A 15067-nucleotide genomic window follows, 5' to 3' on the forward strand; every position below is an offset into this window, starting at 1 on the left:
TTTGTTCCAGATTCAGAGTAGGGGACAAATCTGAGTAATCCCCATTCCACTGACTTAGCATGCATAATTGCAGCGGTCTGAGATGTAGGCGTGCAAAGGGTACTATGTCCATTGCCGCTACCATTAAGCCGATTACCTCCATGCATTGAGCCACTGACGGGTGTTGAATGGAATGAAGGACACGGCAAGCATTTTGAAGCTTTGTTAACCTGTCTTCTGTCAGGTAAATCTTCATTTCTACAGAGTCTATAAGAGTCCCCAAGAAGGGAACCCTTGTGAGTGGTAAGAGAGAACTCTTTTCTACGTTCACCTTCCACCCATGCGTCCTTAGAAATGCCAGTACTAACTCTGTATGAGACCTGGCAGTTTGAAAGTTTGACGCTTGTATCAGAATGTCGTCTAGGTACGGAGCCACCGAAATTCCTCGCGGCCTTAGCATCGCCAGAAGAGAGCCCAGAACCTTTGTGAAGATTCTTGGAGCCGTAGCCAACCCGAATGGAAGAGCTACAAACTGGTAATGCCTGTCTAGGAAGGCAAACCTTAGATACCGGTAATGATCTTTGTGAATCGGTATATGAAGGTAGGCATCCTTTAAATCCACTGTGGTCATGTACTGACCCTTTTGGATCATGGGTAAGATTGTCCGAATAGTTTCCATTTTGAACGATGGAACTCTTAGGAATTTGTTTAGGATCTTTAAATCCAAGATTGGTCTGAAGGTTCCTTCTTTCTTGGGAACCACAAACAGATTTGAGTAAAAACCTTTTCCGTGTTCCGACCTCGGAACCGGATGGATCACTCCCATTAGTAAAAGATCTTGTACACAGTGTAGAAACGCTTCTTTCTTTATCTGGTTTGTTGATAACCTTGAAAGATGAAATCTCCCTTTTGGGGGAGAGGCTTTGAAGTCCAGAAGATATCCCTGAGATATGATCTCTAACGCCCAGGGATCCTGGACATCTCTTGCCCAAGCCTGGGCGAAGAGAGAGAGTCTGCCCCCCACTAGATCCGTTCCCGGATCGGGGGCCCTCACTTCATGCTGTCTTAGGGGCAGCAGCAGGTTTTCTGGCCTGCTTGCCCTTGTTTCAGGACTGGTTAGGTTTCCAGCCTTGTCTGTATCGAGCAACAGCTCCTTCCTGTTTTGGTGCAGAGGAAGTTGATGCTGCTCCTGCCTTGAAGTTACGAAAGGCACGAAAATTAGACTGTCTAGCCCTAGGTTTGGCTCTGTCTTGAGGCAGGGCATGGCCTTTACTTCCTGCAATGTCAGCGATAATTTCCTTCAAACCGGGCCCGAATAAGGTCTGCCCTTTGAAAGGTATGTTAAGTAATTTAGATTTAGAAGTAACATCAGCTGACCAGGATTTTAGCCACAGCGCTCTGCGTGCTTGAATGGCGAATCCGGAATTCTTAGCCGTAAGTTTAGTTAAGTGTACTACGGCATCAGAAATAAATGAATTAGCTAGCTTAAGGGTTTTAAGCTTGTGTGTAATCTCATCTAATGGAGCTGATTCAAGGGTCTCTTCCAGAGACTCAAACCAAAATGCTGCTGCAGCCGTGACAGGCGCAATGCATGCAAGGGGTTGCAATATAAAACCTTGTTGAACAAACATTTTCTTAAGGTAACCCTCTAATTTTTTATCCATTGGATCTGAAAAGGTGCAGCTATCCTCCACCGGGATAGTGGTACGCTTAGCTAAAGTAGAAACTGCTCCCTCCACCTTAGGGACCGTCTGCCATAAGTCCCGTGTGGTGGTGTCTATTGGAAACATCTTTCTGAATATAGGAGGGGGTGAGAAAGGCACACCGGGTCTATCCCACTCCTTAGTAACAATTTCAGTAATATGAAAAACGCACTGTGCCTTTAAGAAGCACAGAAAAAAATTATGACAGTTTAATAATAAGGAAACCGGAAAAATTATAACAATCAGATTTTTCCCAGTAAAAGCATAAATTTAGCAAAGGATTGCCCCCATTAGAAATGGATAACTAACCCTTAATAGCAGAGAAACAAATGTACAAAATATAAACGTTTTTTATCACAGTCAAAGCACAATCTCACAGATCTGCTGTGAGTGATTACCTCCCTCAAAATAATTTTTGAAGACCCTTGAGCTCTGTAGAGACGATCCGGATCATGCAGGAAGAGAAAAAGACTTTTGACTGAATTTCTGATGCGTAGCAAAAGCGCCAAAATAGGCCCCTCCCCCTCACCCACAGCAGTGAGGGAAGTTCAGTAAACTGTCTCAAATTAAAATAAACGACAGCCAAGTGGAAAAACAGTGCCCAAAAACAATTTTTTTCACCCAGTACCTCAGATATTTAAACAATTTAGCATGCCAGCAAAAACGTTTAAAATTAAATATCATGAAATGTCATTAAACAGCCTGTTGCTAGACGTTCCCACTGCAAGTAAGGCTAAAGATTATATGCATATAGTATTACCCAGAGAAGTGCCATTCCCCAGAATACTGAAGTGTACACATATATACATAAACAGCCTGATACCAGTTTCTACAACTGCATTTAAGGCTGAACTTACATTATATTGGTATTGGCAGTATTTTCTTAGTCAATTCCATTCCTCAGAAAATAATATACTGCAACATACCTCTTTGCAGGTGAACCTGCACGCTGTCCCCTGATCTGAAGTTTACCTCACTCCTCAGAATGGCCGAGAACAGCAAAATGAATTTTAGCTACGCCGGCTAAAATCATCCAATCATCTTCTTCAAATTCTACCTGAGAAGGAACAACACACTCCGGTGCTGTTTTAAAATAACAAACTTTTGATTGAAGATATAAAAACTAAGTATAATCACCACAGTCCTCTCATACATCCTATCTATTAGTTGGGTGCAAGAGAATGACTGGGTGTGACATAGAGGGGAGGAGCTATATAGCAGCTCTGCTTGGGTGATCCTCTTGCACTTCCTGTTGGGGAGGAGTTAATATCCCAGAAGTAATGATGACCCGTGGACTGACCACACTTAACAGGAGAAAGAGTGGATTTCTTTGGGGCAATGCCCCGCAAAAGGCCCTTTTAAGGGCTATTTGTAGTTTATTGTAGGTTAGGTTTTTTTTTGTGGGGGCTTTTTTATTTTCATAGGGCCCTTAGATTAAGTGTAATTAGTTTAAATCTTTGATACTTTCTTTTTTATTTTTTGTAACTAAGGCCTAGATTTGGAGTTCAGCGGTAGCCGTCAAAACCAGCGTTAGAGGCTCCTAACGCTGGTTTTGGCCGCCCGCTGGTATTTGGAGTCAGTGATTAAAGGGTCTAACGCTCACTTTTCAGCTGCGACTTTTCCATACCGCAGATCCCCCTACACCATTTGCGTAGCCTATATTTTCAATGGGATCTTTCTAACGCTGGTATTTAGAGTCGTTTCTGAAGTGAGCGTTAGAGCTCTAACGACAAGATTCCAGCCGCCTGAAAATAGCAGGAGTTAAGAGCTTTCTGGCTAACGCCGGTTTATAAAGCTCTTAACTACTGTACCCTAAAGTACACTAACACCCATAAACTACCTATGTACCCCTAAACCGAGGTCCCCCCACACCGCCGCCACTCGATTAAATTTTTTAACCCCTAATCTGCCGACCGCCACCTACGTTATACTTATGTACCCCTAATCTGCTGCCCCTAACCCCGCCGACCCCTGTATTACATTTATTAACCCCTAACTTGCCCCCCACAACGTCGCCGCCAGCTACTTAAAATAATTAACCCCTAATCTTCCGACCGCAAATCGCCGCCACCTACGTTATCCCTATGTACCCCTAATCTGCTGCCCTAACATCGCTGACCCCTATATTATATTTATTAACCCCTAATCTGCCCCCCTCAACGTCGCCGACACCTGCCTACACTTATTAACCCCTAATCTGCCGAGCGGACCTGAGCGCTACTATAATAAATGTATTAACCCCTAATCCGCCTCACTAACCCTATCATAAATAGTATTAACCCCTAATCTGCCCTCCCTAACATCGCCGACACCTAACTTCAATTATTAACCCCTAATCTGCCGACCGGAGCTCACCGCTATTCTAATAAATGTATTAACCCTTAAAGCTAAGTCTAACCCTAACACTAACACCCCCCTAAGTTAAATATAATTTTTATCTAACGAAATAAATTAACTCTTATTAAATAAATTATTCCTATTTAAAGCTAAATACTTACCTGTAAAATAAATCATAATATAGCTACAATATAAATTATAATTATATTATAGCTATTTTAGGATTAATATTTATTTTACAGGCAACTTTGTTATTATTTTAACCAGGTAAAATAGCTATTAAATAGTTAAGAACTATTTAATAGTTACCTAGTTAAAATAATAACAAATTTACCTGTAAAATAAATCCTAACCTAAGTTATAATTAAACCTAACACTACCCTATCAATAAAATAATTAAATAAACTACCTACAATTACCTACAATTAACCTAACACTACACTATCAATAAATTAATTAAACACAATTCCTACAAATAAATACAATTAAATAAACTAGCTAAAGTACAAAAAATAAAAAAGAACTAAGTTACAGAAAATAAAAAAATATTTACAAACATAAGAAAAATATTACAACAATTTTAAACTAATTACACCTACTCTAAGCCCCCTAATAAAATAACAAAGCCCCCCAAAATAAAAAATTCCCTACCCTATTCTAAATTAAAAAAGTTACAAGCTCTTTTACCTTACCAGCCCTGAACAGGGCCCTTTGCGGGGCATGCCCCAAGAATTTCAGCTCTTTTGCCTGTAAAAAAAAACATACAATACCCCCCCCCCCAACATTACAACCCACCACCCACATACCCCTAATCTAACCCAAACCCCCCTTAAATAAACCTAACACTAAGCCCCTGAAGATCTTCCTACCTTGTCTTCACCATCCAGGTATCACCGATCCGTCCTGGCTCCAAGATCTTCATCCAACCCAAGCGGGGGTTGGCGATCCATAATCCGGTCCAGAAGAGGCTCCAAAGTCTTCCTCCTATCCGGCAAGAAGAGGACATCCGGACCGGCAAACATCTTCTCCAAGCGGCATCTTCGATCTTCTTCCATCCGGAGCAAAGCGGCAGGATCCTGAAGACCTCCAGCGTGGAACATCCATCCGGACCGACGACTGAACGACGAATGACTGTTCCTTTAAGGGACGTCATCCAAGATGGCGTCCCTCGAATTCCGATTGGCTGATAGGATTCTATCAGCCAATCGGAATTAAGGTAGGAATTTTCTGATTGGCTGATGGAATCAGCCAATCAGAATCTAGTTCAATCCGATTGGCCGATCCAATCAGCCAATCAGATTGAGCTCGCATTCTATTGGCTGATCGGAACAGCCAATAGAATGCGAGCTCAATCTGATTGGCTGATTGGATCAGCCAATCGGATTGAACTTGATTCTGATTGGCTGATTCCATCAGCCAATCAGAAAATTCCTACCTTAATTCCGATTGGCTGATAGAATCCTATCAGCCAATCGGAATTCGAGGGACGCCATCTTGGATGACGTCCCTTAAAGGAACAGTCATTCGTCGTTCAGTCGTCGGTCCGGATGGATGTTCCGCGCTGGAGGTCTTCAGGATCCTGCCGCTTCGCTCCGGATGGAAGAAGATCGAAGATGCCGCTTGGAGAAGATGTTTGCCGGTCCGGATGTCCTCTTCTTGCCGGATAGGAGGAAGACTTTGGAGCCTCTTCTGGACCGGATTATGGATCGCCAACCCCCGCTTGGGTTGGATGAAGATCTTGGAGCCAGGACGGATCGGTGATACCTGGATGGTGAAGACAAGGTAGGAAGATCTTCAGGGGCTTAGTGTTAGGTTTATTTAAGGGGGGTTTGGGTTAGATTAGGGGTATGTGGGTGGTGGGTTGTAATGTTGGGGGGGGGGTATTTTTTATTTTTTTTTACAGGCAAAAGAGCTGAAATTCTTGGGGCATGCCCCGCAAAGGGCCCTGTTCAGGGCTGGTAAGGTAAAAGAGCTTGTAACTTTTTTAATTTAGAATAGGGTAGGGAATTTTTTATTTTGGGGGGCTTTGTTATTTTATTAGGGGGCTTAGAGTAGGTGTAATTAGTTTAAAATTGTTGTAATATTTTTCTTATGTTTGTAAATATTTTTTTATTTTCTGTAACTTAGTTCTTTTTTATTTTTTGTACTTTAGCTAGTTTATTTAATTGTATTTATTTGTAGGAATTGTGTTTAATTAATTTATTGATAGTGTAGTGTTAGGTTAATTGTAGGTAATTGTAGGTAGTTTATTTAATTATTTTATTGATAGGGTAGTGTTAGGTTTAATTATAACTTAGGTTAGGATTTATTTTACAGGTAAATTTGTTATTATTTTAACTAGGTAACTATTAAATAGTTCTTAACTATTTAATAGCTATTGTACCTGGTTAAAATAATTACAAAGTTGCCTGTAAAAACAGAATTTATGTTTACCTGATAAATTACTTTCTCCAACGGTGTGTCCGGTCCACGGCGTCATCCTTACTTGTGGGATATTCTCTTCCCCAACAGGAAATGGCAAAGAGCCCAGCAAAGCTGGTCACATGATCCCTCCTAGGCTCCGCCTACCCCAGTCATTCGACCGACGTTAAGGAGGAATATTTGCATAGGAGAAACCATATGATACCGTGGTGACTGTAGTTAAAGAAAATAAATTATCAGACCTGATTAAAAAACCAGGGCGGGACGTGGACCGGACACACCGTTGGAGAAAGTAATTTATCAGGTAAACATAAATTCTGTTTTCTCCAACATAGGTGTGTCCGGTCCACGGCGTCATCCTTACTTGTGGGAACCAATACCAAAGCTTTAGGACACGGATGATGGGAGGGAGCAAATCAGGTCACCTAGATGGAAGGCACCACGGCTTGCAAAACCTTTCTCCCAAAAATAGCCTCAGAAGAAGCAAAAGTATCAAACTTGTAAAATTTGGTAAAAGTGTGCAGTGAAGACCAAGTCGCTGCCCTACATATCTGATCAACAGAAGCCTCGTTCTTGAAGGCCCATGTGGAAGCCACAGCCCTAGTGGAATGAGCTGTGATTCTTTCGGGAGGCTGCCGTCCGGCAGTCTCGTAAGCCAATCTGATGATGCTTTTAATCCAAAAAGAGAGAGAGGTAGAAGTTGCTTTTTGACCTCTCCTTTTACCGGAATAAACAACAAACAAGGAAGATGTTTGTCTAAAATCCTTTGTAGCGTCTAAATAGAATTTTAGAGCGCGAACAACATCCAAATTGTGCAACAAACGTTCCTTCTTCGAAACTGGTTTCAGACACAGAGAAGGTACGATAATCTCCTGGTTAATGTTTTTGTTAGAAACAACTTTAAGCCATCTCCGTGGAGATGTTGCCTGTACAACGGCAAAGAGAATGACTGGGGTAGGCGGAGCCTAGGAGGGATCATGTGACCAGCTTTGCTGGGCTCTTTGCCATTTCCTGTTGGGGAAGAGAATATCCCACAAGTAAGGATGACGCCGTGGACCGGACACACCTATGTTGGAGAAATAAATATTAATCCTAAAATAGCTATAATATAATTATAATTTATATTGTAGCTATATTAGGATTTATTTTACAGGTAAGTATTTAGCTTTAAATAGGAATAAGTTATTTAATAAGAGTTAATTTATTTCGTTAGATAAATATTATATTTAACTTAGGGGGGTGTTAGTGTTAGGGTTAGACTTAGCTTTAGGGGTTAATCCATTTATTAGAATAGCGGTGAGCTCCGATCGGAAGATTAGGGGTTAATAATTGAAGTTAGGTGTCGGCGATGTTAGGGAGGGCAGATTAGGGGTTAATACTATTTATGATAGGGTTAGTGAGGCGGATTAGGGGTTAATAACTTTATTATAGTAGCGCTCAGGTCCGCTCGGCAGATTAGGGGTTAATAAGTGTAGGCAGGTGTCGGCGACGTTGTGGGGGGCAGGTTAGGGGTTAATAAATATAATATAGGGGTCGGCGGTGTTAGGGGTAGCAGATTAGGGGTACATAGGGATAACGTAGGTGGCGGCGGTTTACGGAGCGGCAGATTAGGGGTTTAAAAAAATATGCAGGGGTCAGCGATAGCGGGGGCGGCAGATTAGGGGTTAATAAGTGTAAGGCTAGGGGTGTTTAGACTCGGGGTACATGTTAGAGTGTTAGGTGCAGACGTAGGAAGTGTTTCCCCATAGCAAACAATGGGGCTGCGTTAGGAGCTGAACGCTGCTTTTTTGCAGGTGTTAGGTTTTTTTTCAGCTCAAACAGCCCCATTGTTTCCTATGGGGGAATCGTGCACGAGCACGTTTTTGAGGCCGGCCGCGTCCGTAAGCAACTCTGGTATCGAGAGTTGCTTTTGCGGTAAAAATGCTCTACGCTCCTTTTTTGGAGCCTAACGCAGCATTTGTTTGAACTCTCGATACCAGAGTTAATTTTATGGTGCGGCCAGAAAAAAGCCCGCAGAGCGTTAACAGCCCTTTTACCGCCGAACTCCAAATCTAGGCCTTAGTGTTTATTTTTTTGTGTAACTTAGTGTTTGTTATTTTTTGTAACTTAGTTGTTAGTTTTTGTAACTTAGTCATTTTTTAGTGTAGATTTTAATTATTTGAGTAGGGTTAGGTGTTTAAATATATAATATAGTTAATTTAATTTGTAGTTTAATGTAATTTTAGTATAAAAGTTAGGGTAGATTAATTATTAGTTTAATATAGTTAAATGTAATTTTAGAATAATAGTTAGGGTAGATTAATTATTAGTTTAATATAGTTTAATGTAATTTTAGTATAATAGGGTAGATTAATTATTAGTTTAATATAGTTTAATGTAATTTTAGTATAATAGGGTAGATTAATTATTAGTTTAATATAGTTTAATGTAATTTTAGTATAATAGTTAGGGTAGGTTAATTATTAATTTAATATAGTTTAATGTAATTTTAAAGGTAAGTTTAAATTTATTATAAGATAGGGATGAGTTAATATTTAATATAAAGTTAGCGGGTTGTTAGGTTTAGGGGTTAATAGGTTAATTTAGTTTATGGGGATGTGGGGGGCTGGTGGTTTAGGGGTTAATACATTTAATTGCGGTGGGCTCCGGGAGCAGCGGGATATGGGTTAATAACTTTATTTAGTTGCGGTGGGCTCCGGGAGCGGCGGGATAGGGGTTAATAACATAATGTAGGTGGCGGCGGTGTAGGGGCAGCAGATTAGGGGTTAATAACATAATGTAGGTTGCGGTGGGCTCCGGGAGCGGCGGAATAGGGGTTAATAATTTTTTTAGAGTGGCAGTGGGCTCCGGGAGCGGCAGGATAGGGGTTAAACAGTTTAGTATAGTGGCGGTGCTTAGTGACAGTATACAAATAAAGCTGTGAAAAAGCCAGAGATTGATGACTGTTAGTTAACAACAGTCCGCTGCTCATTGCCCCGTAATTGGTGCGCGGCTTTTTGACAGCTTTTTTGTTAAATATGAAATAGCGTATTCAGGTCTGCGGCAGCGATGTTAGGCGATGTCAGGCGAGCGTATTGGTGCCGGCGAATGCAGCACAGTTGACGGCTTGATAAATAGGCCTCAATGACTAAGTTTTGCCATGATAGGACCTTCATTTTTTTTAACTTATTGTTTATTATACATTGAACTGAAGCTTAAAAATACCTGCCATGTTGTTAATATATCGGCTAGGTGGCAACCCTATCTCAATACTATGCTTATAAAATGTATTTAGTGTTTAATGTTCCTATATTATATGACTTCCATATCATTTTAATACTATAATTAAATGATCAGTAAAGCCAAAATTCATCTTTCATGATTTAGATGGCATGATATTTTAAACAATTTCCCAATTTACTTCTATTATCAAGCAAATTTGATAATATATATAAATTGGAAGTTTTTTGAATAGCATGCTCTGTATAAATCACTAAAAATAATTTTGATTTTACTGCCCTTATATTTTTTCCCACTCAGTTCATTATTTAAAAAAGAGGGAAAAAAAGTAAAGTCAAATCACTATTTGAAGAACTATTACAACATAATATATAAACATATAAAGAATAATAAATGACGACAGCTTTTTTGTTTGATTTAAATAAATTCAGTTTTATTATTTTAAAACTTATGAGTCACGGAAAAACAACTGATGACTTGGCAAGATATATTTAGACTGTTTTTAACATAACATCAAGCATGTAGTAGTAATAGAAAAACAAACACTGCGACTTAAATATATTCACACGCCCTTTATGGAGCTATTATCTACATAAAATTAAAGAGACAGTAAGTTAAACATTTTCTATCATGTGTTTAAGAGAGAATGTTTTAATCACTAGAAATATTGTATTTTTAAACTTAAAATAATGTGAAATTTGAAATATTCAAAAAAGTTTTAACAGGAAAGTATAGTTCTCATATAACCCAATGTAAAATAACTGTTCCCTGTAGGAAGCCATAAGTGTTGCATTTTAGTTGTATTATTTTCATGCACAAACTAAGTAACAAAAAAAAAAGTAATACAACAAAACACAGATGATTTCCCTGAGCTTACTTTATATTGTGCAGCATATAACAACAGACATTTTTGTACATATGTCCTAATAAAAATGTATATAATTTTTAAAACACTTTTAAATGCATGATAAAAATGTTGAACATCTGTTCTTTAAAATGACTCACACTGTACATTAAATACTTAACAAATATTTTGATTTTATGTTATTATAATTACAAAAATTAAACAAAAAAGTTTACATGTGTGTACAATTTTCTTTGATTCTTATCCTCTGAGCTCCTTAAAATTGTTGCATAGGTAATAATTTTTTTGAGCACCGCAGAATCCATATGTTTCTGCAAATATATGGAGCAGAATTAAGAACCAATCTAAGGCAGCAGAGAATTAAATCTCATCTATAGCTGCTGAGAACATTACAGTGTTCCTTATAGAGAACCTCTTGGTATCTGCCATTCAAATATTGAATAGGCAATGTCAACTATTTTTGCTGAGGATGTAGAATACTAATTTTATGTAAAATATCATTATCCGACGCAGTAACTCAAAACATATTTGAATACATGTTTAATCTTATTAAAAACTAGCTATGTAGTGAACTATACTGTTGTTTTGCTAAATTTTATAATTCATACATAGCCTTGCCTCTGTAACTTTAAATAGACACATGTGGCTCCAAATGTGTTAATTTGTTTTCGAGCTGTTTAAAATAATCTTTGTGATTATAGAGAGGGGTGCAGAGAGAGAGGGTGGGGTAGAGAGAGGGGGGTAGAGAGAGGGGGGAGAGAGAGAGGGGGGAGAGAGAGAGGGGGGAGAGAGAGAGAGAAACAGAGAGAGAGAGAGAGAGAGAGAGAGAGAGAAAGAGAGAAATGCATCCAAATAATTATTCATTAAAAACATCTAGCACAATTAATACTGTTTAAAAACATCCAGTTACATTTTGGGTGGCTTTGTCCCTTAAAATGTATTACAATATATGACATTATCTATGCTTGAAATCAAAGAAAAGATTAATGCCGTAAAATGCTCAAACCAGTCTCAAGATTTAAGTACAAAAGCACCAAATTAATTCTGGGCTACATTAATTAGCACTCTTTATATATATATATAGACGCCCACCCCAGCCCTCCTTATGGCCCACATTCATAGCCATTTTTATGCCATTTTTTTTGCTATACTGAGATACTTTTAATATAACAAAGACCACTTAGCTTTGAGCTTTTTCGTCTGGACTCTTCCTTTCGTTTATATATATACAGTATAATTACAGTATATATATATATATAGTAGCCAGAAAAAATGCACTCTCAGGACTTTCACAATCAAGTTACTTTATTCCTGTAAAGTTTTCGGAGGTCTTGCCTCCTTCATCAGAGGCAGTTTTCCTCTGAGGGCGAGATCTGGTGTTTTGGATACCTATATATATATATATATATATATATATATATATATATATATATATATATATATATATAAAATCCTGCTCCAAACATATAACTATTTTGAATACATTTGGAGATATGTTTCTTAAAGGGACATGAAACCCAAAACTTTTCTTTCATGATTCAGATGACAAAAGACATATACGTGTAGCCAATAGTGCATTGTTGTTCCTGAGCGTACCTATGTATGCTTTTCTACCAATGATGCCACGAGAACAAAGCAAATTAGATAATAGAAGTAAACTGGAATGTTGTTTATAATTGCATATAATTTATAATTGCATCTTTAACTGTTTCTAGCATTGGCAATACAAATTATTTTTTTAGAACTTAAAATGTATTTAACATAATTTATAAATCATTGTCAAAATGCTTAGCATTGTTTTCTGCATGAAAATATGCTTTCCCTGAAATAGTAGTAATAAATAAAACTATAGAGAACTACTACAAGGAAATTCAATCATTTAAAAGGAACACTTCTATCTAAACTCACATAGCCCAGACTGACTGTACCAAATCACCCTAGCTACTTCATGCATTTCAATTCTCATTATCTGACTTATTAACGTAGTAAGCACAAGTCACAGTTTTAGGAAATCCTTTTTATGTTAAATCTGCTAAGGGAAATGTGGTATTGTAACTTAGTATATGATAAACCTTTTAAACATTATTCCTTTGCAAAAACTGATGGCAACATATTTGTAAAAAAATATATATTTCTTTCAATTCATGTTAGAGAATTTAAATCCTAGAAAACTTGCCATCTGATGTGTATCCTTTATTAAATTAAAAAAACAGCTTAAAAAGAGACGTTAAACAATAAATACATTTAATAAGTATAGTATTGAAGTTATCCCCAGCCTCTCTCTATTCATGGGTGCCACAATGTTGAAATCTGTTTTTACTGCTTTCCAGTACTGACGTGTTTGCACTTGTGCAGCAACTCTCCTTCAGATACCTGCATTGGAACCTAAGTTTCAAAATGGCTGCACCCATAATCAGAGAGAGGAGCATGAAATTTATTTTTGTGTTTAATTTCCATTTAAAAAAAAAAATAGCTAAGTCCAAAAAATTCACTGAGGCTTTTTTTGTATTTGAAATTGAAATATAAATGTTTACTTCTCAAAATTCAAGAGTTTTAAAAAAGCTCAATATACTTAAATATGTATAAAAGAAATTTTCAAAATACTGAAGCTCATTTCAATATTCAGTTGTTAATGCAATCTTAATGAAAAGTGTTATCACTTTATTATACACTTTTGTTGTTTTTTTAAAACATATTTTACATGGTCTAAAAATATTGATCACAGGAATGCTGCTATAAACAGGAATGTTGAACAATATTTTTTTTTACTGGAAATAAATTATATAGTCATTTACTTAATAAAAATTACAAAAAACCCCAGAGACTTCGTGGTCATTAACAGAAAAGTCCTGTTCAGTCCTTAAAACGAGTCACATAAGCCTCTGGAAACCTTCAAAAATGTTTTCCACATCTTCATGCCAAGCACAATATATTTGTGTCTTTACTTTGAATGTTTTTTTTTTTTTACGTAAAAGTATATTTGAAATTTAGAAAAAAAATGTTTCTTTGCTTTTTCCGGAGGTGTATGTGCATATTTCAGACACTGTTAAAAAATTAGCTCATGTGTGGCCTTTTCCAATATGTTGGTACACAGCGACAAACCTCTTCACTGTAATAAAATCCAGATTCACAACGTTTCGGTCGAGTTTGACATGGTGGTCTGTAACAGCTGGAAAAAATAGAATAAATATTAAAAAGACTTTAACATATGTCAGTCATAGTTCATTGCTGCAAATATCCTTTCTCATTATCTACATTAAAGGATTATAAAGCCATCAAATTGTGAAATATTTGAATAAATAGGAAACTTCCCTTGTTGTAGTTTTCCATAAAAAAACAAAAAAAAACTTTTTTAACCGTGCTGAGATAAAAAACAAAATTATTAATATTATATAATATAATATAATACTGTTATCTGTATTTATTGCAACAAACTTTTTCCAACCTATCTTGACAATTTTAGTTATGAAAAAAACATTTCAATATATATTAACTGATTTTCCTCCAAAATACCCCCAGAAAAGCCTGCTTTTCCACTCCTTCAGAGAAGTATGAGTGATTACATTATATGGTGAAATGTAACTGGCCCTGCAGCATTCTGCAAAGTAACTGCTTGATCATAGTAAAAGCTCATTTACATCTGTCCCTAATTGGCCATTGCAAGGGAACTTGAAACATTAATTTTACCAGACTTTTAAAGGGTACATTCCTGAACTGCTTTTGAATTGCAACTCATTTTTAATTGTGATAACAAAATTACAGGTAAATACTCTAATCAGTGCTTAAATGTGGATAAATGATATGCTTATGTGCAGAATACAGTTTAAGTTCCTTTAAGACTTACATAGTTATTGGATCTCAACTCATAACATTTTGTTTAGATGGAAGTTAAGTCAGCTAAAAGGACATTGTACTCTAATATTTTCTCTTCTTTAAAACCTCCTCAATTATCTCTGCTGAAGTGTTCTAAATTGTTTGCAAACAGCACATTTACCTTTATTTTGTCATTTCTAATAGCTGTTTTTGAATGTTGAAACCACCACTTATACTAAAAATGTTAATATTTTTGTATTCTCTTAAGAAAAGATATGCAAACAAAAGGTAGCAGCAGCCCATTGGGGTGGGAGAGATGGGCACTGAAATTAAATCTAATTTTCAATTGCTCTCTCTAAGTATTGAGATAAGAGAAGAATAGCAAGTGAGAGAAAAAGGATGTCTGCTATTTCTGGAAACTTAGCTCCTTTAAATGGGTTGTGGTTTCTATGAGCAAAAACAGTTATTCCACAACATAAGATAAACCTAAAAGAGCAATTTTCCATACATTTAATACACTGCAGCTGGTATAACAAGGTATTGAAAATACATTGGGCCAGATTATGAGCACGAGCTATAAAGGGTTTATCGTGGGTGCTTGCGCTCGTCTGGCATACTGCTGGTATTACAAGTTGAAAGCAAATGCGAACGCTTGAGGGCAATCGCGATTTACGCTAAAATGATTACCACAATTTCAGAGCTCTGGTTAACTGTTTTGCAAAACAAAAAA

The 15067-nt window shown here is 37.2% G+C and overlaps 1 protein-coding gene across 1 annotated transcript in view; it reads right to left on the reverse strand.

Annotated features, from left to right (window-relative positions):
- Positions 1-13164: 13164 nt before the first annotated feature.
- VEGFC (vascular endothelial growth factor C) overlaps positions 13165-15067 on the reverse strand; it is a 357502-nt gene continuing 355599 nt past the window's right edge. The window contains exon 7 of the mRNA XM_053703855.1: positions 13165-13693. Within this exon, the coding sequence (XP_053559830.1) occupies positions 13579-13693 (115 nt within the window). The 3' untranslated portion in view covers positions 13165-13578. The remainder of the gene's footprint in view (positions 13694-15067) is intronic.

Source organism: Bombina bombina, chromosome 2 (assembly GCF_027579735.1).
Source record: "Bombina bombina isolate aBomBom1 chromosome 2, aBomBom1.pri, whole genome shotgun sequence".
NCBI classification, from domain to species: Eukaryota; Metazoa; Chordata; class Amphibia; order Anura; family Bombinatoridae; genus Bombina; species Bombina bombina.